The sequence below is a fragment of the Gopherus flavomarginatus genome, chromosome 20, assembly GCF_025201925.1.
Source record: "Gopherus flavomarginatus isolate rGopFla2 chromosome 20, rGopFla2.mat.asm, whole genome shotgun sequence".
Classification (NCBI taxonomy): Eukaryota; Metazoa; Chordata; order Testudines; family Testudinidae; genus Gopherus; species Gopherus flavomarginatus.
This window is the reverse complement of record NC_066636.1, coordinates 17,561,859-17,589,354: the sequence shown is the minus strand read 5'-3', so window position 1 is coordinate 17,589,354 and position 27,496 is coordinate 17,561,859. Positions and strand designations below refer to the sequence as shown.

Here is a 27,496-nt window from a genome sequence, read left to right as displayed (position 1 = left end):
GAACTGAGACGCCAAGAGGCTAAGTGATTTACCCAAGGTCACCTGGTAAGTCTGTGGCAGAGCAGGGATATCTCCCAAGCCCTAGGTTTGAAACTGCCTTAAAGATTCCCCAGTTGGCAGGGAGATTTCCTCAGTGCTCGCTGCTGCGCTAAAAGCTGCAACTTTAAAGGCACATGCCTGCCAGAAGAGGGAATGCTCACTGACTTTAGATGTTTGTTTAATTTAGACACTGAAAAATCTAGACTGGAAAAGAAGACCCCCCCCCCCCCCCCCAAGGCTGCTGAAGTTCTGAACTAGCTGATCCCGCAGCACTGGACGCGTGAACACCAGCACACACAAGGAGGGGAAAAAAGGCCCCTTGCAGCACTGAACTAAGGGTATGTCTACACTGCAATGTGAGTCCAGGGTTTGCTCTCAGGCTCAAGCCTAACTCCTGTTTTGTCTACACACACATCACGCTAAGCTGGGACTCAGACGCGTGGTCCCAGGACCCCACAGGAGTGAAGGTTCCCAGCCTGAGTCAAGCCAGGACCCAGGGTTCAAGCTCTATTGTTCTGCGGTGGAGACACAGCCCCCCTGGACTCGTGCTCTGGGAGTCTGTCAAAAGTATCCCACAATCCCATAGACCAACTTTCTTTGTCCTCTGGTTTCTTTGGTCCAAAGGTTGGCGGACAGTCAGGTTTTCCCATGGTGCACCATGAACAATGCACTAGAGCACCCACATTTTGGGAAGGCGCTAGGAGGTCTGGGATATGGGGGTTGAACTGAGGCCCCTATAACGCAGTGTAGATGATGAAGCCCCCTCTTGGGACCCCAGGGTTCAACAGTTCCGAAGCTGGGGTTACAAATGAGTGTAGACCCTCAAGCCCTAGATTAACAAACCCAGGGTCCGTTAACTCAAGTTCTACGAACCCTGGGCTGCATTGGAGAGGGGCTGAGACCTTCACAAGGATCCTCCCCTCACATCTACTCTGCAGTTTTCTAGCCCTCCAGGACCCTGAGTCAGCTGACATGGGCCAGCTGTGGGCGTTTTACTACAGCACCGACATACCCTACGGCTACATTGCAAAGCACTGGGGCTTGAACCCTGGGTCCTGGATTGACTCCAGCTCGCACCCTCCCACCTCGAGGGGTCAGTGTGACAATGGAAGGGGAGTTAGGCTCATGCCTGAGTTGGCAGCTTGGACTCAAGTTGCTGTGTAGACAACGTCCCGCTCACCCCCCCCCCACACACACACCACCTCTGGTCTATCTCCCAAGTCCAAAGCGACAGAGTCCCGTGGCACCTTATAGACTAACAGACATTTCGGAGCATAAGCTTTCATGGGTGAATACCCACTTCGTCAGACACATGCGAAAAAGCTTAATGCTCCCTCGAAAGCTTATGCTCCGATACATCTGTGAGTCTATAAGGTGCTCCAGGACTCTTTGGGTATGCCTACACTACCCGCCAGATCGGCGGGTAGCAATCCATGTATTGGGGATAAATATCGATCCCTGAATGCACTCCTGTCGACTCCGGGACTCCACCGGGGTGAGCGGTGGTACCGGAGTCGACGGGGGGCCAAGGGGAGCCGCGGCCGTCGATCCCGCGCCGCGAGGACGGGAGTTAAGTCGAAATAAGATGCGTCGACTTCGGCTGCGCTATTCCCCTAGCTGAAGTTGCGTCTCTTACGTTGCCCTCCCTAGTGTAGACCAGGCCTGTGTTGCTTTTTACAGATCCGGACTAACACGGCTCCTCCTCTGACACTTCCCAAGTCCCGTTTCCAACCGCTGCAGTTCCCCTTTCTCCCAGCAGGGGCCAGGAGCGACTAGGAGGGAGCCCTCAGCTGCGCGCAGCTGCCTTTCCGCTCCACCAGGGGGCGCCTGTGCGCGCTCCTCCCCTCCCTTCCCCACGCCTTGCACAGCCCGGGAGCGCTCCGTGCAGCCAGCCAGGCTCCCGGCGTCCACCTGCCTGCCTGTACCTGCCCCTCCGCACACCCAGCCCCGCCTTCCATCTTTGCCCAGCGCGGCTCCTCTCCTGCTGCCTTCCCCGGAGAGAGGTTCTGCTCCGAAGCGCCCCAGGACAGGACCAGCCAGACCCGGCGCCGGCCATGGGTCCCTGCTGAGCCACCCGGGGGGAAAAGTCACCACGATCCAGCCATGGTGAGTTTCCTGCTCCCTCTGGAGACGCTTCAGTCCCTTTGAGATCCAAGCCCGCAGCAAATCCCATAAATTCCTGCCCCCCCTCCCGTTCCCCAGTTTAATTATTAGCTAATGGGACGTTTGAAGAGTTTTTTCTTTGCTCTTAAATCCCCATTTCCCTCCCCCCTCCCGCCCCCAGGAGCAGCAGCTGCCATGAATCACCTTGCAAATGGGATAGAGAGACGCTGGGTCAGAAATAGCCTCTGGGCTGCGAAGGATCCTCCTTGGCCTGATTGGGATTCCCAAGAAACCTTCCCCTTCTCGTCTCTCTCTCTTCCCTCTGGCTTATTCCCCAGGCTGGGGAACCTCTGCGGCTTCTGCAGGGGTTGGTTTTGCTTTTCCGAGCCAAACTTCTTCAAAGGGCCAGATCCTTGTTGCATCGCTCTAGGATGCAGGCAGAACATTGCCAGCCAGCTGCCTGCGTGGTCCCCACACGTTCTCTGACTCATTGGGGTGCTTGCGGTCCTGGCTGAGTTCTGCCCTGAATATTTGCTCCCTTCCTTTTGTGAAGGTTTGGGCCCTCAATCCTGCCCTTGATTCTCTGCACTGCGTGACCCCTGACTCCCCCGCAGCCTCTGCAGGTCCCTTTGCAGGATTGGGGCCTTACAATGGACATTTACGCTGGTGCTAAGTGTCCTGGAGGGGTTTAGACAGGAGACGGTGATGTTTTTAAGGGGTGTGTGTATGTTAAAGGGCTTGGAAGATGGGGGTGTTATTCCTGGCACGCTCACCCCGGGAACCCCTGAAAGGTGCCTGTTTCCCCTGTTGTCTGACGGTGTAGCTAGTATTTCTGTCAGAGCAGAGGATGGAAGGAGGCGCTCTGAGTGCCACCGACTTTACTGGACCCCATAAAAAACACCTGGGAGCTTTAGTGTGGAACGACTGGTGAGAGGCATTTTAGAAATGTTAGTACAGCACCTGGCACAGTGAGTCCCAGGGCTCCTGGGAAGGAGGAAGGTGTTCAGATGCCAGCTCAGGGTTCCCTTAACAGGACTGTGCTAGGAACACTGGTTGTTTCAAACCTGATGCTTAGATGGCTCAGCCCTTCCCTCCCCCAGCATGGGCTAGGCTTTGTTTTCATGGCTGTTTGGTTTCTGTGATAAGTGGTGAGTGTGTGAGTTACAGATGGGTTTGCCAAGGGATTTGGGGGAGCAATTTGTGTCGAATTGGGCCCCGTTGCACCGGGCACCGACCTGAATTGCAGGCCCAGGGCTGCATTGTCAATGTTGAATAGATTTATTTTATTTTTAAAACACCAAAAGGGGCCGTTTTGATCATCTGATCTGGCCTCCTGCATAGCACAAGCCAGGGACTCTCCCTTAGTCTATGTCTCTGTGAGGAAATTGAGGGATGTAACAATTCCACAACAGCTTCCGTGTGAATGCTCTATTCCAGAATAACTTCTCCACGCGCAAAGTGGAGTAATTATTCCTGGGTACAACCTTTTATTCTGAAATAGTTTGTCTACTTGGGGGAGTTACTCTGGAATGCCTGTGCCAGTCAAGTTCCCCCATGTAGACAAAAAAAAAAACCAGTGATCCCTGCATTCAGCCCATATCTGGTGGTTGAGCTACAGTCCATCTTTTGGAAAGTCTCAATATCAATGATTTTAAGTGCTGGAGAATCCACCTTGTCCCTTGGGAATCTGTTCGACTGGTTAATTACCCTCCCTATTAAATGATGTTTTACTAGTTCTCACCTGGGTAATTTTGTAGCAGACTGGAGGATCTAAAACACAGGAGGAGCTAATTCTGCTCCACATCAACCACAAGTGGATGAAAATCCGGAATAAAACAAACCGACTGACCACATATGGGTGGTGGTGGTTATAAAGTTTTTGAGGTTTTAGGGTTACAGGCTGGGTTTTTAAGCTTTTCTCCATGACCATGAGGGCGGGAAACTCCAGCAGCTGGGGCTTGGCGAAGAGTACCAGCTAGTGAGAGGTGGCAACACTGCAGTGTCCCATCTTGGATCCAGGTGTGTCCTGTTCCCGCAGGACACTATCACGGCAGGCCCTGCCTGCACTCCTGTGTAATGAGGTTTCGGTCAAGCAAGCCCATTCCTGCACTGGCCTGCTGCTCATGGCCCTGGCTCCAGGAGCCAGATCTCTCAGGTTTTCAAACCTTCCCCTAAATGCTTGGACTTATTGCAGAGCCTGTGTAAACACCAGCTCTGGTGTGGTTGCTGTGGGAGGAGGTTTTTGGATGTGCTTATAGTCCCATTCGCAAGTCTGGCAAAATTGGCGGGGGTGGGGCAGTGAAGCTGGGCCTTTGAATTTTTGATGATGTTTAAAACCGTTCTGCAGAGACCATCCCTGCTTCCCAGGGGGTGTGGGGAGGGGCACAGCTGCCCCTCCTTCCTGGGGCAGGAGGAGTGGTGGGGTTCAGCCGACCTGCTGATTTCCTGAGGGAGGGGCACCGTGGGCACAATGTCCAGCCCAGCATGGCCGGCCTCCTCTGTGATGGTGCTTTAGATCCTGGCCGTTCCTCTCTGCTGCCCCCACTTCCCATCCGCCAAATGCTGCCGCGGCTGCAGTCTCTGTGCCCGTAACTTCCCTCCCTGCCCCCCACCTATAGAGACTCCCCCCTCCGAAGGGGGAAGCTGTGGGTTTGTGGTGCTGAAGATGGGGTGCCTGGTGCAGCCCCACCCCACCTTTCAGGGCCAGCAAGCGCTGGTCAGGTGCAGGGGTCACTGGCTGGGGTTAGCCGGGGGGCTCCATCTGTGGCATGTGACTGTGGGGTGCACAACCACCCTGCTCTTCCCAAGTGGTATTGGGGGGTCCTGGCTGGATCCTGGTTACCAGGTCCAGTGTTCACAGCTGAGACCCACTGGGGTGGATGTTGAGCATGGACCCTGCTGGCTTCTATCCTATGTGCGGACAGGCTTCCCCTCCAACCCGTCCGTGGAGCGGCTCCACTCCGGTAGGTGGCTGCGCCCAGCGGGTCACTGGGAATCTATTAATAGAGTGTGATTAATGCATGTGTGTGACAGTCATTGCTGCTGCTTAGAGCCCAGAGTGGGGCTGGAAACCAGCTGTGGGAGGGGAGTGGGTCTAGTGGCTAGACCAGGGGGCTGGGAGCCAGGACTCCTGGGTTCTCTTCCCAAATCTGTCACTGTGACCTGAGGGGTGGACAGTCTCTGTTTCTCAGTTTCTCTACCCATGAGTGGGAATGGCGTGGTGAGGCAATTTGAGAAGGGAGGAGGGGGTGGCGTGGGGAAGAGGCATCACTGCTGTGATCAGGGAGGGGCGTGTTTCACAGCATGACAGGATCAGGCTTCTCGCCTCCAGCCTGACCAGGCCGTGGCTTTGCAGCAAACCTCCACGCCTCCCTCCCCCCCCGGCTGGTTAATTCTTAACCCTACTCCCTTCCCCGCTGTTTGTACAGCCCCAGGGAGCCCTGCAGCCCTGGCCCTGGGCAGGGGGCCCCTGGGGCAGGATCTGGCCTGCACAGCCATGTGCCAGCAACCTCCCATGCTGAAATGCCTGGCCCGGGGCTGTGATTCAGCTCAGTTCCTCCTGCCGGGGCCTATTCTTAGTGCCAGCCTCCCAGGACCTGGTCAGGGGATCCCCTGCTTCCTCCTGGCTGGGCCCTCTGGGGACAGCCCCAGCCCCCTGTTACCCGGGGAGCGGTAGTGGCGGAGCAGGCAGTGCCGGCTGGGTCTGGAGCTGTGTTTGTGGGAGCCCCGCCCTGTGTGCTGGAAGAGCCAGGGGCAGCGTGTGGGGGTGGGGCGGGCGTGTGTGGGCACGCCCATGCGTTGGGAGGGGCAGGAGCATGTGCGTGCTGGGGAGGGGTCCCGGGGGGGACATGCCTGCTGGAGGTGGTGTGTGCATGTGGATCCGGGGGATAGGCATGCGGGTGGGTGCACTCGAGGGACACGCAAGGTGTCAGATCTTGTCCTAAACTCCCCCATGCACAGCGAACTGACGGGCCTTGGGGGGGTCCATTACTACATACACTAGCTGGGGCAAACCTTGGCCTGGTAGCAGAGCTCTGGCTTTCACACACACACCCCACACCTGCAGCTGAGATGATGTGCTGCACCCCAGAGCTGCCAGGATCCCAACTTGGGCAGTGCCCAGCCATGCAAGGATAACGCTGCCCATAGCAAACCCAGTGCCTTAAACAATGGATGTGTCTCAGGCCCCCAGTTCCTCACGCTGCCCTTGCTGGCTAGCGGGGGTAGCTCTGTCTCCTTGAGCCGAGCGTGAATTGTCATGGCTTGTCCTGTGCCAGTGAAATCTCTCTGCTCTTCCAAAGCCTGCCTGGTTCCCCCTCCCACAGCCCCGCCGCTGGGGTACCCTCTGCATGCCCTGCCGGCAGGTCCGACTGCCTGCAGCGGGGCGAGCGCTCCCCGTGACATCTGAGGGCGTCAGGTTTGGAAAGGGAATGGGACGGGATTTTCACAGTCGCCCACATGGCTTGTTAAATGGATTATGGTACTATGTGGATGCCCCGACTGAGATTGGGGGGCCCTGTCAGGCTGGGCCCTGTGCAGACCCCAACTGAGATCAGTCCCCCCCCGTTGGGCCCCCCCTGTGCAGACCCCAACCGAGATCGGGGGGGCAAATCCTGGTACAAGGATTAATGAAAGGCAGTGCGGTCCAGTGAGTAGAGCACAGGGCTGGGCCTCGGAACACCTGGGTTCTGTTCCTGGCTCTGGTCTGCTGGGTGATTTTGGGCAAGTCTCACCCGTGCTCTGTGCCTCGGTTTCCCCTCCCACCCTGTGTCTGTCTGGAACGATTTGTTATCTTGCAGCTGTAGCGCCTTGGAGCTGTGGTGCCAGGGGCTGTACAAACTTTCCCTGTCCCAAAGAGTTTAGAACCTAAATGAATCTGTGTGATCTGGGTTGGGAGTGGGGCGTGCAGCACCTGGCACTATGTGGGGGACCAGACTTTGGTCAGGGTTGGTGTGTGAGCAGCACCCAGCACTATGAAGCCCCAATCTCAGGCGAGGGGAGGGGTCTGTGCAGGGTCCCACATGATGGGGGCCCTGATCTTGGTTGGGGAAGGGAAGGCTGTGCAGACTGTGGCCTGACGGGGGCCCCCGATCTCAGCTGGGGTCTGCACAGGGCCCAGCCGAATATGCCCCTCCCCCACGATCTCGGGGTCTGCACAGGGCCTGGCCTGATAGGGGGGGCCGATCTCAGTTGCGGTCTGTGCAGGGCCAAGCCCAATATGGCCCCCCCACGATCTCAGTTGGGGTCTGCAAAGAGCCTGGCCTGACAGGGGGCCCCCCAATCTCAGTTGGGGTCTGTGCAGGGGTCTATTGAAGGACCTCCCCAAGGTGTGGGGTTTTGCCAGTGTTAGGAACCTGCAGAGGCTGAAGTGAGGTGCGATTTGGGCTCAACCCTCCTTGGCATTGCTTCCCGGGTAGGCAGGTTTGCACTCGCGGCTGTGTGGACGTGAGGCTTGGAGCCGCTCTGGATTTCAGGGACTCTGTGTGACGTTCAGGGTGGCGCATTTCTTGTGCTGCAGTGAAGTTCTCCTGGAAGTTTTCCTGAGCCGGGCTGGGATCTTGCCCACACGCCCAGCTCGGGTTAATGTATAACGCTGCCAGAGAAGGCAGTTTCACAACCATACGATACTGGGGCTGGCCCTTGGCTGAGGGAGTAGAGACGCCAAAATGAGTGAAGCAGTAGGAATGCAGCGTTGTTTAGTGGTTAGAGCAGGGAGGGACGGGGGGGCAGGACTCCTTGAGGTCTAGTCCCTGCTTTGAGGGCCGGGGTGGGGGGGGTCTGATGGTGGAGGCTGGGGGGCTGGAAATCAGGACTCCTGGGTTCATTTCCAAGTGTGGTTGAGTGGTTAGAACGCAGAGCCAAGAGAAAGGACCCATCGTTCTATTCCTGGCTCTGCCGCTGACTCACATTAGAACCTCGGGCAAGTGAGTCACCTCCTTCCTGCGTGCCTCAGTTTCCCCCTCGGCATCCTGGCAATAGCATTTCCCTTCTCACAGGCCTGCTGAGGCTTAACATGGCCAGAGTTCCAGAGTGCCCCAGAGGGTGGGCCCGGCCTGAGATGCCCTCCTCAGTGGGGGAGGCTCAGACGCTGTCACTTAAGTGTCCTGCCCACCAGCGGTCAGGCCACAGGCTCTTTACGTGGTAAAGGCTTGGCAGGGCTTATGTCACTTGGTGCAGTCGCTGCCCCTGGGGTCTCGCCAGCTACCTGCCCCACTCCGTGGTGGTACGAAGGCTCTGCCATGAGCCCTGCCCATGTGCCAGGCATATGCTGCCGCTCGGGGATGCGCTCTGGATTGAGGAGCAGAATCCGGCCTGGGGCACCATGAGTTCTGAGCAGCTCTCTGAGCTCAGACCGGACTGAGAGGGCCCTGCCTGCCCAGGCCCCGTCCAGGCTGGGATCGGAATGGGGCTGCTCTCTGCCCCAGCCAGCTGACCACCTACATTTAGGACAAGAGCAAAGCAAAGCCCCAAGCCCAGTCTCCTGCCCCGGGGTAACTTTTCCAACTCCCCCCTTTAACAAGGGCAGGGATCCCCCCAACTTTGGAATGCTGAACGCCATCCTCCCTGTGGGAGCGTGAAGCTAATTGCCTCCCCTCCCGGCCCTGCTGTGCATTCAAGTCTCAGCCGCGTTAGATGCTTCCTGTGCCCCGGCCTGGCTTGTCCTTGAGGCTGGTCCCGGCCTTTGGGGCAGAGCGGAGCTAGTGCTTGGCTAGTGTCCACAGGAGTTTATCTCCCCCGCTCTCACTTGTTATCTGCATAGATGCTAAGAGCTCTGTGGCAGGGCCTGTCTGTTTGCTCCCTGTTTCGCCAGCGCCTAGTGCAGAGGTGGGCAAACTACGGCCCGTGGGCCACATCCGGCCCGCGGGACCCTCCTGCCCGGGTCCTAGCTCCTGGCCGGCAGGCTAGCCCCTGGCCCCTCCCCCCCAGCCGCAGCATGCCGCCGGCGCAATGCTCTGGGCAGCTGAGCAGCACAGCTGACCTGGTGCTCTGTGCTGCGTGGTGGCCTGGCTGGCTCCAGCTGGACAGCCACTGATGCTCCAGGCAGCGCGGTAGGGGGCAGGTGGGGTTGGATAGTGGGCAAGGGAGTTTGGCGTGGTGGTCAGAGGGTGTGGATAAGGGTTGGGGTGGTCAGAGGGTGAGGAACGGGAGTGGTGTTGAATGGGTGCAGGAGTCCTGGGGGGCAGTCAGGAAGGAGTAGGGGTTGGATGGGGTGGTGGGGGGCAGTCAGGGGCAGGAGTTCTGGGGGCAGTCAAGGAGAAGGGATGATTGGATAGGGCAGGGGTCCCGGGCGGGGAAGTCATGAAGGAGAGGGAGTGTTGGATGGGGTGGGGGTGGTCAGGGGACGGGGGGGGCCAGGAGTCCGGGAGGGGCATCAAGGGGCAAGAAGCAGGAGTTGTTTGGGGAGGCACAGCCTGGCTGTTTGGGGAGGCACAGCCTCCCCTAACCAGCCCTCCATCAATTTCCAAAACCCAATGCAGCCACAGGCCAAAAAGTTTGCCTGCACCTGGCCTAGCGCCAAAGGGCCCATGGGCTCTGCCATCATCCAAATACATCATATGTTTTTTTTCATATTTACTCTGCATTCTCTGGAGCTGGGCCAGCAGGAGGGGTGAACGAGGCAGGTGTCACTGCATGCAGGCACCAGCCCCAAGTGTTCAAACACCAGGAGTCAGTCCCCAGAAATCACCAGATTGGCTGTAAAAATCTGCAGATTTAAAACCAACCAACAAACAAAAACACTGTTTGAGCCTTCAGGGCTCGTGCCAAGCTTTCCACAGAGAGGGGGGAGAGCTCAGTGGTTAGGGTGCCAGCTTCAGACTTGATTCCTGGGTTCACTTCCCTGCTCTGTCACAGACTTCCCTGTGGAACCTTGAACCAGTCATTTTATGCCACAGTTTTCCCCTCTGTACAATGGGGATAATTGTGCTGCCCTGCCCCCTGGGGGGCTGTGAGGGTAGACATGCTGTACCGTGTCAGGTGTTTAGATACTGTGGAGATGGAGAACAGATAATTTACAAGGGTTAGAAACTTGGGTTTTCTTAAAGTAAACAGAATCTCACGTGACTCTGGGAGCTGGGGATTGAATTAAGCCCCTAAATACTGCGGGAGAGCCAGCAGCACCATGGCTACAACCAGGGCTCAGGCCTGGCTGTCTGACCCTGCTCCACGCAGGCCGGGGTGGCATGGCCAAGCACCCGCAAGCAGAACGTTGTCCTAGCCTCGGCTGGAGCCTCTGTGGCGTTCCCTCCGCGCTGCTCCTCCTCCCGCTGCCATCCCTTCCCTACCCGAGTGCCACCAGTGTCGGTCGCGTAGCAACTGACCCGCTCGCATTGTCTGTGTGGGCCGGAGGAAGGAGCGCTTGGCAACAGCCAGGAGCCTGTCTGAAGTTTTCTTGCTGGCTCAGAGCTGGGATGGAGGGCGGGGGGGGGGGTGTTGATCGCGGTCACCCAGCCTGGGGAGGGGGCAGGGCAGAGCCACCTACCTTCTGTGCTGATGCAGTGGGGGTGGGGGGGAGAAGTGAATTATGGTTTGTCTGTTTTGCAGGGAGGCAAGGGGCAATCGTGTGCACATACACAGCCCAAACAACACACACATTCGCGCGCTCTTCCCTCCTCCCTCCCATCTCACCCTGGGTGCTCCAGATCCTTCCAGCTGTTAACCCAGGGGGGCAAGAATCGTGGTTTCCTTTGCCAGTAGCGTACATCCCAGCCCTCCCCACCCACTGGGCAAGACCACTAGATCAAGAGCTGTTTGTGCTCCTGGGAGGATTCTGTTTCCATCCATCTGGGTCAGTTTCTCTCCCGGCTGAAATCAAGGGCAAAGCGTCTCTGTCAATTAATAATGGAGATTGGCAGGGAGGGGAAAGTCAAACCCTCATGATGCACCCGGGATGGTAAAAACACCTGGCAGGGTTGCAGCAGCCTCTGCAAGGGAGGGTCAGTTGCACTGTTGTATAGATGGGGAAACTGAGGCACACCCATGGCGGGGGAGGGGTGTGACTTACCCCAGAGCCGTGCACCGAATTCAGGATACAGCACTTGCGATGTTGCCAACTTTTACCATTTTACCACGAGTCTTGCAATATATGGTTAGTTTTGTTTTTTTTTTAAGTCCCGGCTCCCAGAGTCATACAAGCGTTTAAAAAAATTAATTAATTAAAGCTAAAGATTCTCAAAGGCAGGTTTCTGGCCCCGGTGCTTATGCAGAAACACTTGGAAGCACAACTCTCTAAAGGCTCAAAAAAACATGGCAAATAGGGTCCCAGCATTTCTTTGTTTATTAAATCTCATTATTTTTACCCCAATCTCACGATTTTTGTGGGCTTGACACCTGGTTTTTGATCCCCTGGGGCTGGCAAGACGGTGGGAATTCCTGGCCAGATGAGGAAAAAGAGCGTAGCTCTTTGTTGATGCTGAATGGAGAGCAAGACCCCAAAGTCATTGCACGTCTCTGCGCTAAAACAAGATAATTTTGTGTGTGAGAGAGAGAGAGAGAGAGAGAGAGAGAGAGACTCGTGGTGTCTTGGTGCTGGGGCAGAGACTGATCATAGATTTACATCCTCTTGGCCTTTGTAACATCGTTGTCCTGCATTTCAGTTTATAAGCTGCAGACACCCGGGCATCATGCAGCCTCTTCTAGGGTGGACCACGGCAGCCAGTTACACAGGACAAGGCAGAAGAGTTTGGCCTAAGGGCACTGGGCAAGAGGCTGAGGGTCTCAAGTACTCGTGCAGCCCAGACAAGGCTTCGGCTTTCATGGTCGCAGCTACACTCCATGCCCTTTGGGGCAGGAACAGTCTGGTCTGTTTGTACAGCACCTGACACCATGTACTCTTGGTCCATGACTGGGGCTCCTAGGTGCTACTGTAATACACCTAATAAATAATGTAGAGCGCCTAGTGCCATGCTGTCCTGATTCATGACTGGGGCTCCTAAGTGTTAACATAATACACCTAATAATGTCCAGTGCCTACCACCCTGGGGTCCTGGTCCATGATTGGAGCTTCTAGGCGCTACCATAATACACATAATAAGTAATGTACTGTGCCTAGTACAATGTGTTTCTGGTCTGTGACTAGGGTGCCCTGGTGCTACCGTAATACAAATAATAGGAGACCCAGATGAGATTGGGGCTCCACTGGGCCAGGCGCTGCACAGGCAGAGCCCATGATTGAGCCAGACAGAGCAGGGGAAGGGGATCCCTGTTTCACAGATGGGAAACCAAGGCCCAGAGAGATCACATGACTCCCCCAGGGTCACATGGGGTGTCCATGGCAGGGAGCTGAACCTAGATCTCCTGGTTGCCAGCCCAGTGCCGGACTCTCACAGCCCAAACCACCAGTTTCACAGCCCTAAGCCATCCCCTCCCTGTCTGGAGCGGAACCTGATGGAGGCAGCTGAGGGCACCATGTTTGCTGAGCACCAGCATCACCTGGGCTCCCTCGCCCTGAGCTTAGCCAGTGCTGTGACCTGTCCCGTTGTGTTCCCCTCCCCGCGCAGGGCAGCAAGGAGCGCTACCACTGGCAGGCGCAGAATGTCAAGCACAGTGGGGTGGACGACATGGTGCTGCTGGCCAAGATCAGCGAGGACGCCATCGTGGAGAACCTCAAGAAACGCTTCCTGGATGACTACATCTTCGTATCCTTGCCGGGCTGGGAGCAGGGAGTGCGACGCTGGGAACTTGGAGGATGTGGCAGGGGAGGAGGGAAATGCTGATTGCTCCCTGGCCCAAAGGGACAGCAGTTTGCAAAGGGATGGGAGGGGTCAAGCCCCAGCTTTCCCAGGATTGGCTGGTTCTGGGTCGGCCCATTGCCAGGAGCAATCTCATAGACTTTAAGGTCAGAAGGGACTATTATGATTATCTAGTCTGACCTCCTGCACGACCCAGGCCCCAGAATCTCACCCACTCACTCCTGTAACAACCCCCTAACCTGTGTCTGAGTTATTGAAGTCCTCAGATTGTGGTTTGAAGACCTCACGGTGCAGAGAATCCTCCAGCAAGTGACCCGTGCCCCACGCTGCGGAGGAAGGCGAAAAACCTCCAGGGCCTCTTTCCAGTTTGCCCCGGAGGAAAATTCCTTCCCAACCCCAAATATGGCGTCTCAGGCATCAGTGAGATGCTTTTAACGATCATATCAGTATCGTGACGGATTATTAGTATAATTTGTATCTTGGTAGCAGCCCCAGTGTGTTGGGCTGGGCCCAGGCAGAAACGCAGCGTGAGAGACAGTCGCTGCCTGGGAGAGCTCATAGTCTGGATAGGTGTGACAGACAAAAGATGGGAAGGGGAAACCGAAGGACAGAGCAGGAATGTGAATGCCCAAAGTCACCCAGTAGGGCTGTAGAGACAGGAATAGAACCCAGGCATGGATGGATGGGACCAAATTCAGTATTTGACTCGGAGAATCCCCTAATTAGAGCCAGTTGGAAAACAGATTTTCATAGAATCATATCAGAGTTGGAAGGGACCTCAGGAGGTATCTAGTCCAACCCTCTGCTCAAAGCAGGACCAATTCCCAACTAAATTTTCCCAGCCAGGGCTTTGTCAAGCCTGACCTTAAAAACCTCTAAGGAAAGGGATTCCACCACCTCCCTAGGGAACCCATTCCAGTGCTTCACCGCTCTCTGAGTGAAAAAGTTTTTCCTAATATCCATCCTAAACCTCCCCCTTCTGTCTCATGAAAAATTTGGAGATTTCAGGGTTTTGTTTCATCCTGAATCATGATGAAAAGCCAAAATTTAAAAAAAAATTGCTAAACAAAATTCAGGTAGCGCGTGTCTGCTGCTGTGCGGATTCGGTGGGGCGGGGGGGTGAATGTGATTGTATGTAATAACCGTGTGCGGCCCTTTAAATGCAGGGTGGGCTGTGTGGGACAGGTGGATCTGGATCTGGCTCTGAGGAACCCTGGGTTCTTTTCCATTGCATCTTCACTTCCTATTGTCGCTGGTTGGTCCTTATCTCAGAAACCCCAGACGTACATCGGGCCGGTCCTCATCTCCGTCAACCCTTTCAAACAGCTGCCCTACTTCACCGATCGTGAGATTGACATGTACCAGGGAGCCGTAAGTAATGGGAGGGGGAGGAAATGGGGAAACAGCCCCCAAAACATCCCACCAGTTCCACTGTGAACCCCTCCCCGTAGCAGAGCCCGTGGAGTGGGAGCAGGGGTACCTCTATGCAGGGTAATTATCAAATAGCAGCGTGTGGGGACATGGATTTGATTCAGATCATGGAGAGGGCAGGAGCCATTCAGAAGCAGGCTGGTCTCCCCCCAGCTGGGAGCTTGTCCTCCTTGCAGTCCTGGCTGGGGGGGGTCTCTGCCCTGTTATCCAAACCTTCGCATGATCCAGATCCCCCCCTCGTCCCCCAGCGTGAGTGTCTCATTCTGAGACACATGGGAGTGGGGTAATGTGGCAGTTCGGGTAAACGGGCATATAGTGTATGCAGCATTCGGGAGACTATTACTGGGTCCGTTTTTGGGGCCCACACTTCCAATGGGCTGTACAAATAGGAGAAAATTCAGAAAAACAGCTAGAAGAATGATTTGGTATTGAGAAAACCTGCCTTCTCGGGAGGGATTTAATCTATTTAGTTTACCAAAGAGAGGGCTAAGGGGTGATATGTTCACCGTCCAGGGGGATGAGATTTCTGATAGGACACCACTCTTCAGCAGACAAAGGCAGAGCCATATCCAGTAGTTGGAAGGTGCTGAAACCAGACAAATTTTGATGAGGAATAAGGTTTTTAGCAGTGGAGGGTAATTTACCCATGGGACAATTTACCAAGGATCGTGGTGGATTTTCCATAACTTGCTCTCTGGGAATCAGGGTGGGATTTTTTTTCTAAAAGCTGTGCTCTAGCTCAACCACCAGATATGGGCTGGATGTAGGAACCACTGGGTGAGGTTCTCTGGCCTGGGCTATAGAGGAAGTCGGACCCTTAGTCCCCTGCACCTCTCCCCTGAGCCAGTAACAAGTAGCAACTTCAGTCCATGGATCTCTCCGTGCTTTACAGAGGTGGGTTGGTATTGTTAGCCCCTGTTCTAGCTGGCAGAGAGGAGAGGGAACCTGCTCATGCACAGGGAGCGGAGATTGTGGGAGAAGTTCTCCCTTCTTCTGGCGCATCCAGTGATGGGCTGGATGGATCCTGGACTAGATGGGCCATTTGGTTGCTCCTCTCTGGCTCCTCCTCAGTCCAGAGAGGTAGATACACTGGAGGGTAGGAATAGGGTCCAAAGTGACCTAGACAAAGTGGAGGATTGGGCCAAAAGAAATCTGATGAGCTTCAACAAGGACAAGTGCAGAGCCCTGCACTTAGGACGGAAGAATCCCAGGTACTGCTTCAGGCTGGGGGCTGACTGGCTAAGCAGCAGTTCTGCAGAAAAGGACCTGGGGATTACAGTGGACAAGAAGCTGGATATGAGTCATCAGTGTGCCCTGGTTGCCAGGAAGGCCAACGGCATATTGGGCTGCATTAGTAGGAGCACTGCCAGGAGATCAAGGGAAGTGATTAGTCCCCTCTATTCAGCACTGGTGAGGCCACACCTGGAGTATTGCATCCAGTTTTGGTCCCCCCACTACAGAAGGGATGTGGACAAATTGAAGAGAGTCCAGCGAAAGGCAACAGAAATGATTAGGGCACTGGGGTACATGATTTATGAGGAGAGGCTGAGGGAACTGGGGTTATTTTGTCTGCAGAAGAGAAGAGCGAGAGGGGATTTGATTGCAGCCTTCAACTACCTGAAGGGGGTTCCAGAGAGGATGGAGCTCGGCTGTTCTCAGTGGTGGCAGATGATAGAACAAGGAGTGATGGTCTCAAGTTGCTGTGAGGGAGGTTTAGGTTGGATATTAGGAAACACTATTTCCCTAGGAGGGTGGTGAAGCACTGGAATGGGTTACCGAGGGAGGTGGTGGAATCTCCTTCCAGAGGTTTTTAAGGTCAGGCTTGACAAAGCTCTGGCTGGGATGATTTATTTGTGAATTGGTCCTGCTTTGAGCAGGGGGTTGGACTAGATACCTCCTGAGGTCGCTTCCAACCCTAATTTTCTATGATTCTATGTAGCAGAGTGGGGCCTGCTCCCCAAATAGGAGGGAGCCCAGGGCCGCCCAGCTCTGTCTCCCAGAGCAGCCTCCAGGCCGATCCCCAGGCGTATGCTGAGTGAAAACGTTAGTTAAGCCTGGCTTGACTAAATGGGGTGGGGGTTGGCTGTAGTTTGAAGAAGGGTTTCCCCGTCAGTGCCTGGCCTTCGAGGGGGTGCATCTGGCGAAATGACCCACAAGGAGCCCCGGGAGTGAATCCCAGCTGGGAAAGTCCCCTTCTGCCCCTGGGAGGGGAAGATAATTCCTGAAGCTGGTGAGTCATCCTGGCAGGAATTCTCAGCTGGGAGCCCCGCCTTGCTGCCAGGACACCGAGGAGGCGTGTGCGAGCCACGCCCCGCTCCAGCAAGGACCCTGCCTGCAGCGCCCCATCGCCTCTCCCCATGGGAGCTGCCTTGCTCCCAGCCTGCCCCCTAGTGGCAGGTGCAGAGACATTCCCTGCTTAGTATCCTAGATCCCAAAGAGGCATCTGGGTGCTCCGTTCACTGCAGTTCCTGACTCCCCTCCTGAAAACCCAGCAGCCTTGTCTCTGTCCCAGGGAACTGGGGCGCCGGTAGAGGGAGCGCTGTGAGCCCCTGCAAGGGGACCGTGCGCCTGCCACACTCCTGATCTGCTGGTGTCTCCTCTCCAGGAGTCCAGCTCGGGGCTCGAGATCTGTGGGCAGATCTGTGGCAGGAGCTATCCCCTGGTGTAGCGGTGGGGGTGCTGAGATGGAGATCTAAGCAATGGCTTTGCAGGAGGCCCAGGGTGATCTGGCTAGATCAGCCCACTAGTTCCCATCAAGGCTGTTTCCAGGAACGAAGGGGTCTAGGCTGGCCTAAGGACGTGCAGGGAGGCTGACACAGGACTCCTGAGTTCTCTTCTCAGCTCAGCCGCTGACCTTGCGCAAGTCATTTCCCTGCTCCGGGCCTCAGTTTCCCCATCTGTGAAATGGGAGTGGCACTAATCTACCCTCCCTGTGAGGGTTAATTAAGGTCTGTGAAGAATTCCTGTAATTAAGGTATTTGAGATCCCTGGGAGGAAGGCAAAGGGATAGCATGATTTGGGAGACCTCACCCTCTGCCCCCCAAAGATCACTGTGTCCCCCAAGTCCTTAGCAAGTCTCCAGTGTGTTTTGTTTGCCAAGCGCTCACCAGAGCAGGTGGAACGAAGGTTCCTGGAGTTCTGACATGGACTATAAGTTCTTTGGGGCAGGAACTGTGTTCACTGTGTTTGTACAAGCCCCCCACTGCAATGAGGATCCCGGAATGGAGCCCCCCCAGTGCCACCTGAGACAAATAACTAGAGAGCTGGGGTCTCCTCGCCTGCCCCCTCCCTGTGTACAAACGTCCTGACTCCTGTGCGGTGGGATAACCGAGTCCGCTGCCGGTGTGTTGATTGCAGGCCCAGTACGAGAACCCGCCCCACATCTATGCCCTGGCCGATAATATGTACCGCAACATGCTGATCGACGGGGAGAACCAGTGTGTCATCATCAGGTAGGGTGGGGCCGAGAACGGGCAGAAGCCACTGGGGCAAGAGGGAGGGGGCAGAAGCAGGGTCCACATCTGGAGCCCGGAAGGGGAGAGGGACGGACGGACGTAGGGTCCACATCTGGGCATGCACCAAGTTCTAGCTCTAAGACCTTTCCTGGTGCCCGGGTCACACGCCCGGGGTACCAGAGCGGCGTAGCTCTGCCTGGCTGGCCGTAGCCCTCCGGCACATTGGCAGAGACTGCTGGGAGAGCCCCTCCCTCTCCCATCTCCCCATGACAACCTAGTGTCCGTCTCTACGTTTTACTGATGGGGAGATTGAGGCACGGTCCTGCAGTCCCTGCTGGCAGCCCTGGCAGGATGGGTATGGACGCTGCACAGGTCCCGACACCCACCCTCCTCGCCCACCTTCGGGGAGGAGACTGTCTCTGGCTAGTTACCAGAATACTTGAGCAAGTCCCAGTCGTTACCATATTTATCCTAGTAACCCACCCCCACCCCGTGAGGCAGTGCTGTTCCCCCCAGGCTGTAGACGAGGAACTGAGGAACCGAGAGGCTAAGGGACTGATGGAGCAGAGAGCTGAGCCCGGGGCTCCCAAGTTCAAGGCTGGTGCCCTGACCACTGGGCCATTCTGCCTCCTTTAAAGGAGAGTCTCTGTCTGGCTTCAAGCAGGGCAGCAAAAACATAGATGCAACGAACCAGGTTCTCCTCCCAGGCTCCCTGACCTCCAGAAGGCGCTGGGCTAGGGTGGGGTGTCCTCCCTGGCGGAGTGGAGAAGCCAGCATTTGCTCCGTCTCTCTTGCAGCGGGGAGAGCGGCGCTGGCAAGACCGTGGCGGCCAAATACATCATGAGCTACATCTCCAAGGTGTCCGGCGGGGGCCCCAAAGTGCAGGTACCACAGGGCGTGACAGGGCAGGGGGGAAGCGGTGGGGGTCCGGGAGCCCAGGAGCAATTGGGCTAGGGGTTCCTGCAGGGCCGGAGCCAACGGCCTCCTCTAACGAGCGTCCTGCTTCCCCCCAGCACGTCAAGGACATCATCCTAAAATCCAACCCGCTCCTGGAGGCCTTTGGAAACGCCAAGACCGTGCGCAACAATAACTCCAGCCGCTTCGTGAGTGCCAGGGCTCCCGGGGGCTTTGCCCGTCCCTCCTGATCGGGGCACTCGGCAGCGCCCGGGCTCCTGGGGGCTTTGCCCGTCCCTCCTGATCGGGGCACTCGGCAGCCCCCGGGCTTCCAGGGGCTTTGCCCGTCCCTCCTGATCGGGGCACTCGGCAGCCCCCGGGCTTCCAGGGGCTTTGCCCGTCCCTCCTGATCGGGGCACTCGGCAGCTTCCGGGGGCTTTGCCCGTCCCTCCTGATCGGGGCGCTTGGCAGTACCCGGGCTCCCGGGGGCTTTGCCCGTCCCTCCTGATCGGGGCGCTCGGCAGCGCCCGGGCTCCCGGGGGCTTTGCCTGTCCCTCCTGATCGGGGCTCTCGGCAGCGCCTGGCCTCCCGGGGGCTTTGCCCGTCCCTCCTGATCAGGGCGCTCGGCAGCTCCCAGGGGCTTTGCCCGTCCCTCCTGATCGGGGCACTCGGCAGCATCCGGGCTCCTGGGGGCTTTGCCCGTCCCTCCTGATCGGGGCACTCGGCAGCGCCCGGGCTCCTGGGGGCTTTGCCCGTCCCTCCTGATCGGGGCACTCGGCAGCTCCCGGGGGCTTTGCCCGTCCCTCCTGATCGGGGCGCTCGGCAGCGCCAGGGCTCCCAGGGGCTTTGCCCGTCCCTCCTGATCGGGGCGCTCGGCAGCTCCCGGGGGCTTTGCCCGTCCTTCCTGATCGGGGCGCTCGGCAGCGCCTGCCGGGGCCTGACAGGCAGCCTGCCCTCTGCCCCCTGCCAGCTGGCCATCGCTGAGTGCTTCACAGCCATGCACCAACTCAGCCACACAACCCCTCCCTGCAGCTTAGTGCCATTAGCTGCATTTTACTGATGGGGAAACTGAGGCACGGAAAGGGAACTGGACCTGTTGCAATGCGTCAGTGGCAGAGCTGGAGGTAGAGCCCAGATGTCGGGCTCCCAGTCTCCTCCTGCAATAGTTGCTAGATGCTACTCTGCTACCAGAGCTGGGGAACAGAACCCAGGAGTCCGGGCTCCCAGGTCTCTGTTCTACCCACTAGACCCCACTCCCCTCCCAGAGCTGGGAACAGAACTCAGGCGTCCTGACTCCCAGCCTCCTCCACTCTAATCCCCACTAGACCACTAGCCCCCACTCCTCCTCCAGAACAGAACACAGGAGTCCTGGCTCCCAGCCTCCCCCAACCCACTAGCTCCCACTCTCCTCCCAGAGCTGGGGGCAGAACCCAGGAGTCCTGGCTCCCAGGAGTTGGCTTGACCACCAGACCCTGCTCAGCGAGGGAGGAGGCCAGATGAACCCTTTGCCCGTTTGGCTGTGGGGTCTCGAGCACGTCCCGGGCGGGGGATGCTCTGGGTGTGGCGTCTCTGCTGCAGGGACCTGACCTGGGGTCCGGCTCACCTGGGCTCCCCTCCCGCCCCAGGGCAAGTACTTCGAGATCCAGTTCAGCCGAGGCGGGGAGCCCGACGGGGGCAAGATCTCCAACTTCCTGCTGGAGAAGTCACGGGTGGTGAGCCAGAACCCCGGCGAGAGGAGCTTCCATGTCTACTACCAGGTGTGTGGCAGGGCCGGGATGAGGGGCAGGGTCTGCGCTGACCCAGCCCTCCCTGCCAGCGCGTGACCCCCCGCTCTGTCCTCTCTCCCTGCCCAGCTGCTGGAGGGCGCCTCCCTGGAGCAGCGGGAGAACCTGGGCATCACCAGCCCGGATTATTATTACTATCTCAATCAGTCGGCGTCCTACAAGGTGGATGACATGAACGACCGGCAGGAGTTCCAGGAGACGCTGGTATGGGGGGAGGGGGCGTTTACACAGCAAGGAGCTCATGTCCCCCCATGGTGCCCCCAACCCCCTGCCTGCTGCCCCCCCCCACCACGCTCATCACAGTGCCCCCAACCACTGCCTGCTGCCCTCCACCACCTCACTCATCACAGTGCCCCCAACCCCCTGCCTGCTGCCCCCCCAACCCACTGCCTGCTGCCCCCACCACCACGCTCATCACAGTGCCCCCAACCCCCTGCCTGCTGCCCCCACCACCACGCTCATCACAGTGCCCCCAACCCTCTGCCTGCTGCCCCCACCACCACGCTCATCACAGTGCCCCCAACCCCCTGCCTGCTGCCCCCACCACCACGCTCATCACAGTGCCCCCAACCCCCTGCCTGCTGCCCCCACCACCACGCTCATCACAGTGCCCCAACCCACTGCCTGCTGCCCCCCAGCACCACACTCATCACAGTGCCCCCAACCACTGCCTGCTGCCCCCCAGCACCACGCTCATCACAGTGCCCCCAACCCCCTGCCTGCTGCCCCCCCAACCACGCTCATCACAGTGCCCCAACCCCCTGCCTGCTGCCCCCACCACCACGCTCATCGCAGTGCCCCCAACCCCCTGCCTGCTGCCCCCACCACCTCGCTCATCGCAGTGCCCCCAACCCACTGCCTGCTGCCCCCCAGCACCACGCTCATCAGTGCCCCCAACCCTCTGCCTGCTGCCCCCCCCACGCTCATCACAGTGCCCCCAACCACTGCCTGCTGCCCCCCACCACCACGCTCATCACAGTGCCCCCAACCACTGCCTACTGCCCCCACCACCTCGCTCATCACAGTGCCCCCAACCACTGCCTGCTGCCCCCCACCACCTCGCTCATCACAGTGCCCACAACCCACTGCCTGCTGCCCCCCAGCACCACGCTCATCACAGTGCCCCCAACCCCCTGCCTGCTGCCCCCCAGCACCACACTCAACACAGTGCCCCCAACCACTGCCTGCTGCCCCCCACCACTTCGCTCATCACAGTGCCCCCAACCACTGCCTGCTGCCCCCCACCACTTCGCTCATCACAGTGCCCCCAACCCACTGCCTGCTGCCCCCCCACCACGCTCATCACAGTGCCCCCAATCACTGCCTGCTGCCCCCCAGCACCACGCTCATCACAGTGCCCTCAACCCCCTGCCTGCTGCCCCCACCACCACGCTCATCAGAGTGCCCCCAACCACTGCCTGCTACCCCCCCCACCACGCTCATCACAGTGCTCCCAACCCACTGCCTGCTGCCCTCCCCACGCTCATCACAGTGTCCCCAACCCACTGCCTGCTGCCCCCCCACCACGCCATCACAGTGCCCTCAACCCACTGCCTGTTGCCCCCACCACCACGCTCATCACAGTGCCCCCAATCACTGCCTGCTGCCCCCCAGCACCACGCTCATCACAGTGCCCCCAATCACTGCCTGCTGCCCCCCAGCACCACGCTCATCACGGTGCCTCCAACCCACTGCCTGCTGCCCCCCCCCCACGCTCATCACAATGCCCCAACCCCCTGCCTGCTGCCCCCATCTCAGTGCTCCCATCCGCCAACCCACATCTTGCTGCCCCCCATTCTGCCACCATAGAGCCCCCACCGCCTACTGCTCCCCATTCCCCAACCCTCATCCTGATGCCCCTCTGCTATGGCGCTCCCAATCCCCCCCCAGTGCTCCCCCCATCCTGGTGCCCCCCCCAACTCCTCCTGAGCGCCCATCCCCCCACCACACCCCCAGCCTGACGCTCCCCCCTGCTCCCTGTCCCCAGGCGGCCATGGAGGTGGTGGGGCTCTCTGGGGAGGAGCAGGCCCTGGTGCTGCAAATCGTGGCCGGGATCCTTCACCTGGGCAACATCAGCTTCCGGGAGGAGGGGAACTACGCCGCCGTGGAGAGCGAGGACTGTGAGTGGGGGGCCAGCGGGCATTGGGGTGGGGGGCCCTCTCAGGGGCTGGCTCGGAGTGGATATGGGGTGGGGGGGTCTGTCAGGCCTGGCTCCGGGGTGGGGGTGGTGTAGGGGGATCCCCATCAGGGCCCAGCTTAGGGCCTGGAGGGAGGGGTGTCGGGGCCTGGCTTGGGGTCTGGGGGGGGGGCGTGTCGGGGCCCGGCTTGGGATCTGGTTTGGGGTTGGGGCGGCCCTGTCAGGATCTGGCTCAGAGTGGATCTGGAATCACAGAATCGTAGAATATCAGGGTTGGAAGGGGCCTCAGTGGCGGGGTCTGTCAGGCACCTGATGCGGGGGTGGAACCTAACTTGTGTGGCCCAGGGATCTGCCTCCATCCATTGGGGGGGCCTCACCTTCTGTTTCCTTCCCCCCTCCCATCCTCTCCCTCTGGGAAGGAGGGTCCCTAGGGATGGGGCTCCACCGGCCCCTCTGGATGTGCAGGGGTCGAGGAGGGCGATACCCCACCCACCTTGGAGGCAGGCGGGAGGGAGGCGAATCCAGCAGCCGGGTGGGGTGAAGGGGGGCGGGAGCTGTGCTGAGAGGCAGATGGGGTTGGGGTGCTGGCTCTGACACCCCCCCCCTTATCCTCGCCCTCCCCAGTCCTGGCTTTCCCCGCCTACCTCCTGGGCATCGACCAGGGCCGGCTGAAGGAGAAGCTGACCAGCCGGAAGATGGACAGCCGGTGGGGCGGCAAGTCGGAGGTGATCGACGTGACGCTCAACGCAGAGCAGGCCAGCTTCACCCGCGACGCCCTCGCCAAGGCGCTCTACTCCCGGCTCTTCGATTACCTGGTGGACGTGAGTCACCCACCCCGGGGGCCCCGTGTTGAGCTGCTGCTGGGCCCCCACCTGCTCTCTCTCTGTGGGGACTCGGTGTCCGATCCCCCTCAACCCCACTTCATCCCCCCCACCAATGACCCTTCTAGGTATCTGTCACCCCCTGTCCACACACACACGCATACTGGGCCTGTAATTTTCCAAGCAAGACGCTGAATTCCCACCTCCACCCCCCCCCCTTTTCTCTGCTCTGCCCCCAGGCCGTCAACAAAGCGATGCAGAAAGACCACGAGGAATATAACGTCGGGGTGCTGGACATTTATGGCTTTGAGATCTTCCAGGTACCGCGGGGTAGGGGCGCGAGAGAGACCGTCCTGGGCTTTCGGGTTCCTAGGTCCCCTCCTGGCTCCCCGGCTTTCGGGGGCTTGGGCTAGCGGAAGAGGAGAAGCACGTTGAGAAGATCTGGGATTTCCCCTCCTCCAACCATTTGCAAACCCCTTCTTGGCTGGGGGCTGTGGGGGGGGCGACAGCGCGTGAGCTGGGTGCCAAGGATGCCCCGTTGCTGCTCCAGGCCCTCGGCCCGTCTCAGCTCTCTGTGACATTCCCTTCTGCTGCTCTGTGCGAGCCAGAGCCCCTTTGGTCGCTCTCTGCCTCCCACGGGGGTGGTGGGGGAGACCACCATGCCAGCATGGCCCTGCCCAGCGTAGACCCCGGGTGTCTGACGTGTCTGTCTGTCTCCCCTGCCGCAGAAAAACGGCTTTGAGCAATTCTGCATCAACTTTGTGAACGAGAAGCTGCAGCAGATTTTCATCGAGCTCACCCTGAAGGCAGAGCAGGTGAGGGGCAGGGGGTGAGGTGGGTAAAGGGAGGGGGCAGGGGGAGGAGCAGGTGGTGGGGTGGGAAAGGGGACTGGTGGGGGGAGGGGCAGATGAGTGGGTGGGGGAGGGGACAGATGAGGGGCAGGAGGAGGAGCTGGTGTGGGGTGGGAATGGGTGGGGTAGGTCAGCCAATGGGGTTGCAAGGCAGTGTGGCCCAGTGGACGAGGCACTGAGCTGGGGCCCAGGACCCTGGGTGCTGTTCCCAGGTCTGCCATTGATCCTGGGCAAGATCCTGCCCCTCTTTGTTCCTCAGTTTCCCTTCCTGCCTGTTGCCTAGTGAGTCTTTTGGTGTTTGTACAGCGCCTGGCACAGCGCAGCCCCCGGCCCAGTTGGAGTCTCTGTGGGCTGTGCAGTCTAAGCACTCGTGTCTGCCTCTGGTGGCCGGCACCTGCAACTACCACCACCTGCGACTGACTCGCTGCTGGGAGTGCCCCCCGGAGTTCGGACAGGGGCAGAGCCCAACCCCCGCTCTCCCACAAAATCTGGGGCTGCCCTGATCCCAGCACCCCCTCACAACCATGTCCCCCCACCCCAGGAGGAGTACATCCAGGAAGGGATTCGCTGGAGCCCCATTGATTATTTCAACAACAAAATCGTGTGTGACCTGATCGAGAGCAAAGTGGTGAGTGAGCGGCCGGGCCCCCCCCTTCCAAAAACCTCAGGCTTTGGGGGAAGACAACCTGTGTGACCCCTCCCCCAAGCCTGGGACCCCTGCCGCCTTGACTCTCTGGTCCTCACGGAACCTGGATCCCCATAACTGCCCCCCTCCCACATCTGTCTGAGCTTCGTGGGGGGCTCGGCCCCCCAGTCTCCCCTTTAATCGGCATCTCCCTTGTGACCTGGGGTCTCCCTGGTGACCTCTCCTGGTCCCCTTCTTAATGAAGGTCTCCTAGCAATGTGGGGGACCCCCCAGCTGCCCCTTAATTGGGATCTTCCCGGAGCCAAGGGTACCCCCAGTTCCTCTCCCTTAATTGGGGTCTGTTCAGTGCTGTGGGGGAACCACAAACCCTGCTTCATTGCAGCGTCAGAGCTGCCCAGGAGGGGGCGCTGGCTCTCCTGCTGGCCGGTGCTGGGAACGCAGGGCCTGGGGAGTGGCGCCCCCTCCTGGCTGAGCAGTCCGGTGTCTCCCCCACCCCCCCCCACCCCCAAGAACCCGCCGGGGATCATGAGCATCCTGGACGACGTGTGCGCCACCATGCACGCCAAGGGCGAGGGCGCCGACCAGAGCCTGCTGCAGAAGCTGCAGATGGCCGTGGGCACCCACCAGCACTTCAACAGCTGGAACAAGGGCTTCATCCTTCATCACTATGCCGGCAAGGTCAGCGTGTGGGGGGAGTCCTGGGGAGGGCTATAGGGGGCTGGGGGGGGGAAGGGATACATTAGAGTCAAGGGGAAAAGGAGCGAGGGTGCTGGGGACAGAGTAAAATTACTATAGAGAGGGTGAGGGAGAGGGTAGATTAGGGGTGAGGGGTGGCTGAGGGAGGGGTAGGTGGGGTGCTAGGGGAGATGGATGTGGGGGGGTAAGTTAAGGTGGAGAGGGAGGCTGGGGGAGGGGTTGATTCTGGTGGAAGGGGAGGCTGGGTTGGAGGGAAAAGGGGGTCAGGGTTGGGGGGGCTGTCCTAGTTAGAGAGTGGGCTTGGACTTGGGGGGGAACCTGGTTCTTTGCCTCAGTAGCTGCATATTCTAGGCCTTTGGTGTGTCCCGTCCCCCTGTGCGTGCCCCAGTCTGGCGCTCCCTGGCCGTGGCTGGCCTGGCTCCCGGCTGGGCCCTCCTGGGGGGATGGCGGACCTGGGCTGTGTGATGGGGAGGGGCTCATTCCCCTCGGGGAGGCTGTGTGAGGGAGCCCCCCAGCACGCCGGCTCCAGGCCGTTCCCCGACTGAGACCCCGGCTCTCCATCCCTTAGGTCTCCTACGACGTGGAGGGATTCTGTGAGCGAAACCGGGACGTGCTCTTCACCGACCTCATCGAGCTGATGCAGAGCAGTGAGCTGTGAGTGCCGCTTCCCTGGGCTGGGAGGGCAGTGCAGACTAGTGGTTAGAGCAGGGGGGCCTGCGAGTCAGGACTCCTGGGTTCTGTTCCCAGCTCTGGGAGGGCAATGGGGTCTAGTGGTTCGAGTGTCGGGGTCGGGAGCCAGGACGCCTGGGTTCTATCCCCAGCTCTACTGCTTTAGGATGTGACACTGATAAGAGCTGAATATTTTCATTGCTCGGGGTTATGTATCCGTTACAATAACCCTACCCTGGAGGTGGCCCTTGGGGGTGGGGGGATGGCAGTCCCTGGCCCCGCTGCTGAGGAGACGGCTGAACGGCACAGTGGGTTTTGTGCTGTGGACGCTTGACCCCTGGGACCTAAGCTGAGGCCCAACAAACTCATCCCATGCTGGGTTGCTCCTGGGCTGGCCTCCAGCTGGTGACGGAGAGGGCAAAAGGCTCCGTATCCCAGCCAGTCCCTCCCCAAACCTCCCTGCCACACAGGGCACTGACATCATTTCCCTCCCTCCCCACCTTAGCCCCTTCATCCAAGACCTCTTTCCTGAGAACATCAACGCGGAGAAGAAGGGGCGCCCCACCACAGCCGGGAGCAAGATCAAGGTACCTGAGGGAGGCTGCGGGGAGCAGCCCCATTCCTGCCCAGCACGGAGATCTCCCTGCTTCATCTCTGGGCCTCCCCCCGGCCGGTTGGAGCCGTCAGGGGATTATTCTGGCTCCTGTGCTCGGGCTGGGGCAGCTTCAGGAGGGCCACTCAGCAGATTCCCCCACTCGCTGGTTTTTGGCTAATGATGCTCATCTGTCTTATCCCCCACTGCCCCCCCAACCGTGCTACAGTTTCCATTGGACAGGATGCCTAGCGCTGCCAGACAGTGGCCATGCCCCACCCCAGAGCTAGCTGCATTTCAGTGATCCCTGGCTGGGCCTTTTAGTACAGGGGCAGGGTTTGAGAGATTGGGGGAGGTGCTATCGAAACACAAGACAGTAGATCTGAGCTTTATTATAGTCAGGGCTGGTGCAACCATTTTGGCGACCTAGGTGGTCACCTAGGGCGCTAGGATTTGGGGGGCGCCATTTTCTTCGGCAGCGACCGCGGCGGCCGGATCTTCTGGTTGCTGCTGGCATTTAGGCGGAGGGAGCTGGGGCAGGGGAGCGCAGGGAGGGCCGTCTGCAGCAAGTGTGTGGGGGGGGCAGCATGCAGGGGAACTCCCCGCCCCAGCTCACCCCTGCCCCACCTCCTCCCCGAGCACGCCGTGGCTGCTTCACTTCTCCCGCCTCCCAGGCCTGCAGCGCCT

The 27,496-nt window shown here is 59.0% G+C and overlaps 1 protein-coding gene across 3 annotated transcripts in view; it reads left to right on the top strand.

Annotated features, from left to right (window-relative positions):
• LOC127037761 (unconventional myosin-Ie-like) overlaps nucleotides 1-27,496 on the top strand; it is a 37,538-nt gene that overhangs the window by 161 nt on the left and 9,881 nt on the right. Inside the window, exons 1-17 of one of the 3 annotated variants that reach the window (XM_050929801.1) lie at nucleotides 281-377; nucleotides 1,720-2,145; nucleotides 12,642-12,779; nucleotides 14,115-14,204; nucleotides 17,622-17,716; nucleotides 18,517-18,604; nucleotides 18,733-18,822; nucleotides 20,239-20,370; nucleotides 20,467-20,601; nucleotides 22,385-22,517; nucleotides 23,159-23,355; nucleotides 23,595-23,675; nucleotides 24,084-24,170; nucleotides 24,748-24,834; nucleotides 25,363-25,530; nucleotides 26,117-26,202; nucleotides 26,723-26,804. In XM_050929801.1, coding sequence (XP_050785758.1) covers nucleotides 2,143-2,145; nucleotides 12,642-12,779; nucleotides 14,115-14,204; nucleotides 17,622-17,716; nucleotides 18,517-18,604; nucleotides 18,733-18,822; nucleotides 20,239-20,370; nucleotides 20,467-20,601; nucleotides 22,385-22,517; nucleotides 23,159-23,355; nucleotides 23,595-23,675; nucleotides 24,084-24,170; nucleotides 24,748-24,834; nucleotides 25,363-25,530; nucleotides 26,117-26,202; nucleotides 26,723-26,804 — 1,692 coding nt within the window. In that variant the 5' untranslated portion in view covers nucleotides 281-377; nucleotides 1,720-2,142. Of the gene's footprint in view, nucleotides 1-280; nucleotides 378-1,719; nucleotides 2,146-12,641; nucleotides 12,780-14,114; nucleotides 14,205-17,621; nucleotides 17,717-18,516; nucleotides 18,605-18,732; nucleotides 18,823-20,238; nucleotides 20,371-20,466; nucleotides 20,602-22,384; nucleotides 22,518-23,158; nucleotides 23,356-23,594; nucleotides 23,676-24,083; nucleotides 24,171-24,747; nucleotides 24,835-25,362; nucleotides 25,531-26,116; nucleotides 26,203-26,722; nucleotides 26,805-27,496 lie in introns of those variants that run through there. The other 2 variants (XM_050929802.1, XM_050929803.1) reach the window with 2 other exon arrangements.